This window comes from Cariama cristata, unplaced genomic scaffold, assembly GCF_000690535.1.
Source record: "Cariama cristata isolate BGI_N322 unplaced genomic scaffold, ASM69053v1 scaffold32608, whole genome shotgun sequence".
NCBI classification, from domain to species: domain Eukaryota; kingdom Metazoa; phylum Chordata; class Aves; order Cariamiformes; family Cariamidae; genus Cariama; species Cariama cristata.
This window is the reverse complement of record NW_009629940.1, coordinates 1-7,053: the sequence shown is the minus strand read 5'-3', so window position 1 is coordinate 7,053 and position 7,053 is coordinate 1. Positions and strand designations below refer to the sequence as shown.

General features: G+C 42.2%; 1 protein-coding gene across 1 annotated transcript in view; it reads left to right on the top strand.

Annotated features, from left to right (window-relative positions):
- Window positions 1-6,899, top strand: part of LOC104165672 (olfactory receptor 2AP1-like) — a gene marked incomplete at both ends in the record, with an annotated part of 7,491 nt that extends 592 nt beyond the window's left edge. The window contains 1 exon segment of the mRNA XM_009705360.1: window positions 6,720-6,899. Within this exon segment, the coding sequence (XP_009703662.1) occupies window positions 6,720-6,899 (180 nt within the window).
- Between the last annotated feature and the right edge of the window lie 154 nt (window positions 6,900-7,053).

Below are 7,053 nucleotides of genomic sequence, written 5' to 3'. Positions count from 1 at the left end.
CCCTTCATTTATACTTTGAGGAACAAAGAGTTCTGCCTTGAAAAAATCAGTGACCAGAAATAAAATATTTGAGATTAAAGAATGAGGACTGCAATGTTGACTTTTCTGCAGGCTTCTGTAGCAAACTGATTCTGGAAGCCTCTTTGGGAAGTACATGTCAATAATTTTTATAAAGAAGGCAGATTATTTTGATTATGATTACGCAGGCAGAAATACCACCTCCTGACTGTGTAATCTGCGGACAATATTTGTGTACTCAGTCGCCTGTTCTTCCGCTTGTTTATTTGGAGATTATGCTTCCAAGTCTTCCCCAAAGATTCATTATTTTCATCATCCATCAAAGCAAAAATTAAAAGTAAAAGGGCTCTCTGTCATTTACTGTATTTATTTGTTACTACGAAAGAGATGTTTTATGATTACAAAATTTAATTCTTCCAAAATAAAGAAATCGAGGGACTTGTGTTCAGGTTTGTTGTGGCTCCACTGACCTTTAACACAGCGAAATCACCATGAGGCAGCATAAGCAATACTTATATATCTTATGTATCCTTATATATCTTACATGCTTACATCCAATAAAGTACCTGCTATCTGGATAGGTACTCTAAGAGGACATGCCTAAATAGATAGATAGATAGATAATGCAGAAAGGAGTAAGTGTGGGCTTATAGACAAGGGTATGTAGTGTTTGCAACATAGGAAAGTAAAGGGATGGGGGAATGAGTTTGCTTGTATGGTTATTTTTATTTTGAGGAATAATAATTTGAAATAAAAATGTCCTTTTAAAGTAGTGGTAAAACAGATGGAAGGCTGTTGTAGGAACAGGCAGGGAATCAGAATCATGGGAATGGACAGACCTGTGCAGACATCAGCATAAACCTAACAGATTTGGTTTCAGTGGCCCTATTTGTCTCATTTACAATGTTTCCCCAGAAAAATTATGAAGATAAGATGGAAAACCCAACCACTCTAAGGGAATTAAGCCTTTTGCAGTTCATAGACCTCTGGGAACTCCAGGCTTTCCTTTTAACAATCCTACTGATCACTCTATTTTAACCCTGGTATCATTGTTGTCTGAAAAGCAGATTCGTGCCCGGTGTGCAATAAGCCAGTTCCACACGCTCAGGAGAGATATTGTATTTATCCAGACCTGAGTCCTCAGTGGACTTTTCCACAAATCAAGCACACCACCAGCAAGTTACAGTGTTCCTCTTATACACAAAAATCAGGGATCAGTTTCTGTACACACCTACTAACTATTGATTGGTTAGTAATTTACATACAATTACATACTCATTCATGTAACTACACATGCTATGGGGAAGGGTTTTCACCTGGGCAAGGGTCTCCTTGACCTGTGGGTGTGATTTTTAATATTATAATGAAGGCAGTTAACTTCAGGACACCTTAAAAACTAGTTTCATTGCCAAGTTGGTTAATCGAATGGTCACTTTGCCAGATTGTCAAATAACTCATCCTTAACACAACCGGTCCAGATGTTCTCATAAATTTCTAGGACTTTACATACCCTAACTCCCTTCGTAAATCCTTTGTTGTTAATCAAAGTCATCTTGACCAAGATTCAAAGAAACGTACAATCAAAGCCTTGTAATTATTAACTACAGTTACCACTAAAATGCATTATATAATTTTGACAGTATTATTAGGTAGGACTCAGTCTTCCGTACAAATAGTTTATTAGTCTGATGATACCATCATCTTCATTGTCTGCACTGATGCATGGTAAGGGATGTTATGTTATCCATAACCTGGTGATTCCTCCTGGCCAGCTGCTAGAGCCAAGTCTAGAGATCCGAGGTCTCCATTGTTCGAGTCAATGGCCATGGCTGCTGCTTTCCTGTTTGCAGGCACAACCAGTAGTGAGGCTCAGTGTGTATGCCAGAGACACACGGACACACGTGTACAGACACAAAAGAACACCAGTGGTGGTCCTGCACCCTTTGTAACATTAGTCCACATTACACATTCTTTCACATATTGCAAGACATTGCTGTTTTCCTAATTAAAGTCGACGTTTCCCTTCCCATACCCCTTCATTTCCAGTGAACCATTGCATTATAGCCAATATCATTATTGATTTGACAGCAGGGAGTGATCTATTAGTTAGTGAAGGTCTTGTGGATACTCTGATAAGCAGCTCTTTTCATCCTCCAAACTATAAAGCCCAGTCATTATGCCTGCTGTTAGAGCCATTCATTTACACCTCTTATCATCCTTCTAATGTTCTGCTAAGATCTTTGCAACTTAATTGATTTAATTTAGCCAAGGATTTACTAACACGAGTCCTGTTTTGGTGCCTGTATAATAAGACTGGTTACAGAAGCCTCTAGAAGTCTGGATACAACTTTATCACTGTGTGCATATTAACAAAGGAGCAGTCCCCCATCGCATAAGGACTATATAAATGTGCTCTCTGGCATACTGACAGCTCAACCAGATCATCCCTATAATGAAACTGTTAAAGTATGTCAGGAGTGGTTGCCATCTCCAGCATCCTCCTCCCAGAACCCTCCTGCCTGACTGCTGGAGCCCAGCTCAGTGTCCGCATTCCAGGGGTCTCTGCAGAGGATGAGGAATGCAGCTGCCACTTCTTCATTTGCAGGTTCAACTGATAGCGAAGTTGAGCACCTATCCCAGACACACACATGCACAGACTTAAAAGGGCGTTGGCAGACAAGGTGCTGCCATTTACAGCACCTACATACTGCACTTGAGTAACACATGCCCTCATCAATTAGTGACCAGGTTTGGCTCACATCACTGTCTCCCTTAGCAATTATTGGTCAGACTTGTGTCCCTGCATGTTCTTGTTTATGGCTTCCTCCTATTATTTTTGCTTTATTGCTACCCCCTTTTTTTTTTTTTTTTTTTTTTTTGCATTGAAAAGGTCCTTGACCAGATACCCTTAAAGGAGAAGACATTGTCCTTCCACATACCCTTACAGGAGGGACCAGCATGAGTGAGGTGAGCGAGGAGCTCAGTGCTGGTGGCTGGAGCAGGACCATGGGTCCTACCATCTCTGAAGGGAAGTGTGTTCCAGCCTCTTTCACTCTTCCTCCCTCAGCATGTTGACCACTGCTGGCTTCTGGTTGGTTTCTCAGGTATTTTATTATCCTGGTTGTGGTGTTCATTCCCAGGGGTTATGGCCATGGTTTGAGAAACTCTGCTAACAAATAGCCCATAACAACTCCCAGCTTCATTCTGGTCACTGGGTCAGGGTACCAGAGACACCTGTGTACCTCTGACCTACCACCTGTAGACATCTGAACAACCATCAGAGACAGCCTAGAGGCAAGACCTTCCCAGAGATCAATGATTTACACACTTCCCTGAATTCCAGACTGCATACCAAAGAAGACAGAGTATTCTGGGACTCCACATCATGGACCCTTAAACAAATGGGGAGCACCTGTGCAACTCATTTGTTTCAAAGGAACACATTCTTCCCCAAGCACCCCAGGTGAGCTATAGCGCTTGCACACCTAGACCTGGAAGAAAGTTGCTGGCTCTGGACCCTAGTGCTGAACTTCACTCACTTATCTGCAGGAACATGTTTTGCCTAAGCCAGTCACCTGAGAGGAAGTCTTATCCTCTGTTTTCATGCATCTACAGAACATTTGCCTACACCTGAGCTTGTCAGCATAATGGCTTTAAATCAGGCTGGAGAAATAAGGTCTTTGGGGATCTTCCACTTCTGACCCTCCTTAGACTACTGCTTCAGGAAGAGAGGACTCCTGCCTGCCACTCCCGTGATGAGATCTCTGTCTGTAGTGCAGTACCAAGGGATGAGCTTAAAAATACAATTCAGTATCCTCAGCCCAGGCAGCTCCTGCCTTACTTGTGTTCCGGGACACAGACCTGGCCACCAACCATGGCCCCAGCTGATTGTATGTCTCCGGATGGCCCTATGTCATGTCTGCCAGCCCAGTGCAGTTGTCTGGGATACTCTAGAGAGCAGCAACCCTTGAGGCACTCCTGAAATGGGACAGACACCTCACAAAGGTAGGTTCATCTCTGGTGAACTGCCCAGTAGTGTTGTCCACTTCTCTCCGTCGACTACAAAGTGAGCTAACTAGTTAAGACTTAAGAAGTCTTTAAATGGTATTAGCTGCTGTTGTTATAAAGCAGGATTTCTACCAAAAGGGGTTTTCCTTTTGGACTGGTGGAAAAACCTGCAATTTGCAAGCAGAAAATAGGAATATACTTATAAGGATTCAGAATGCAATTCTTCACTGACATTAAGGAGCTAACTGTGATGGGAAACTAATTTCCCAGAATCCCTGTAGAGTATTCCCCAAAGGCAATGGAAATGTGCAGAAAGTTCTGGTCTCTACAGTTCTCTGAAATTCCATTTTGGGAATAAATTACCAGTTTGTAGGGGAAAAGAAAAGTCCTGGTTTATTCTGCATGTGGCTTTTCCTTGTAAGATCTTTTTTCCACTGAAGCAAATAAGGGCAGTAACTGCCCATCAGGGAAATGTTGCAGATAGGTTTGCATCCCCTGCTGCTCAGACTAGAGCTATGCTGTATTGTTGTGCCATCTAGGCTCAGAGGTGATGTCATGAATGTACATAAATACCTGAAGGGAGGGTGCAAAGGGGACAGAGTCAGGCTTTTCACAGTTGTGCCTAGTGACATGACTGGAGGCAATAGGCACAAACAGAAACACAGGAGATTCTGTCTGAACATAAGAACTATTTTTCTTCTGAGGGTGACTTGAGCACTGGAACAGGTTTCCAAGAGGGTCTGTAGAGTCTTTCTCCTTGGAGATACTCAAAACCCAACTGGGCATGGTCCTGGGCAGCATGTTCTAGATGATATGCTTGATCAGGGGGGTTGGACCAGATGACCTCCAGAGGTCCCTTCCAGCCTCAAGAATTCTGTTGCTCGTATTCCATGATTCCATGAACCAACTCTCCCCAAAACCTGCCCATGAAAGCAACATATCCCAGCAGGGTCATCAGCAAAGTTCAGTGCCTAATTTTTCCCTAAGCTGGCAGACAGACATGAGATGTAGGACTGACTGGAAGTATAAAATGTGGAGCTAGAGAAAGAAGGCTCAACTGGTGTATTCCATGTCAGAAACAGGTAATGTGGGAATGCAACATAATTCGCAGGATAGATGGCTGCGCTTCAGTTATTGGTGTTCCTTTGTTTAGGATCACTGAAGATGAGAGAGACATCATTAATGGGCAGGTGACCCTTCCAGTTAATGGAGTGAACTGCCAGCACAAGACTCATCTCATGCTAAAATAAAGCCCTAAAAAGGTTCAGAAGGCACACGTAGTGATTGTGAATTAGTGGTTGTGAACATGCTAAAGGGAGTTTGAAGGCTTGAGATAATATTGAACTGGGATGATATGCTTATGAAATCCTTGCTATTTCCTCAACAGATCACTGTTGCTGGTTTGGTTTTTTTGGTTTTGTTTTGTTTTGTTTTTTCCCTAGGGGGATTTCTTAAAGGGAATTAATGAACAAAGAATTTAAATACAATTATTTATCAATATTTTCTCAGAGAATACCATCATTTGCTTTGTTTGTGGACAGGAGTTATTCTGCTGTTTTTCTCTGTGTTTCTAAAACATGATGAAGTCATTGCCACCTGACTGCTGACGGGAAACTCATACAAACTAGTAACCAACAGCAATTTGGAAAGTTACTGTTGTTATATTACCATAAATATAAGAAAATACGATTAAAAAGTAGAGCACTAAAACTTGTATTTGTCTGCTAAGTCAGGAAGCCAGCCTGGAAATAGGAATCAGTCAGAAATGTTAAGGTATGCTTGCAGATCCTGACCCATGGTACTACAAATAAGACAGGGGAGGATCTAAATCTCATCTCATCACCTAGGGTCAGTATCTTCAAGAGCGAACACATACTGATACTTCTAGACACTCAGCTTAAGATCAGCAGAGAGTCTCTCTGGAGGTATTGAATCTCCACCTTTGACAACGCAGCAAATACTGAGGAATGCACTGGTACTTAAAACAAGTAGCAATGTGCAGTCAGCTGAGATGAATCACATTCAAGATTTCTGTGGAAAAGGATATGCTGTCTCATTTGGAATCTGCTCTCAAAGGTACTATAATGCATGGGCTCTGGGGTTTGTAATGGATACTAGTAAGAAAGGTACTCAGATTCTGTAAGGTATTAATTAAAGTAACTTTTTTTGAGCTAATATGAAAAGAGAAAGAGAATAGTATGGATAATTTTGTGTCCCTTCAGATGTTGTGAACCCACAGTTGTGAAACATTGGATGGATTTCTAGCCAAGGCACAGCCTGTTGCACTGATCCCGTCTGCAGAGTAATTCCCACACATTATGGTATTTAGAGCTCTTATCAGATTTTCTTAAGGCTTAAAAAATGTTTTTTGTGATTTCTACTGTCCAGCAAAAGGATGTCCACATGAGAACATGCTTCACTTTAAGATGAGGACAAGAATATGCTGGTGGCATCATCATTGGCGCTAAGTGGGAACTGCCTAAAGGCTGCTTCATTATGATTTGCCAGCTAAGTTTGTCCCATGGCCAATTCGTATGTGGAGCACAGGCAGATGCCTACTCAGGTCAGCTGTTACGTAGATCACTCACTCTTTGGCTCAGATTAGTCTTCCAGTTAGAACCACCACATGTACCACCTGATTAAGCTTTCATTTCTGCTTCTTGAAGCATCTTTAATGTGCTCTTTTTAACTAGCTTTCAGCTTTCAGAGATGAATCAGACAACAGGGGCGTTCATTCTCTTGGGACTCACTAGCAATCACTTTTTGGAGATCATCCTATTTGACATTCTCTTTGTTGCCTTCCTCCTGATCCTCCTTGGAAATATCGCTGTCATCACCATCACACTGGTGGACCAACGCCTCCACATCTCCATGTATTTCTTTCTCAGGAATCTCTCCCTCGTGGAAATCTGCTTCACTTCTACCTTCATGCTGAGGACACTCTACAGCCTCCTCACAGGAGCAAAACCAATCTCCCTCTCTGGATGTTTCCTTCAGTTGGAAAGGCTGTAGATGTGGTCTACCTGG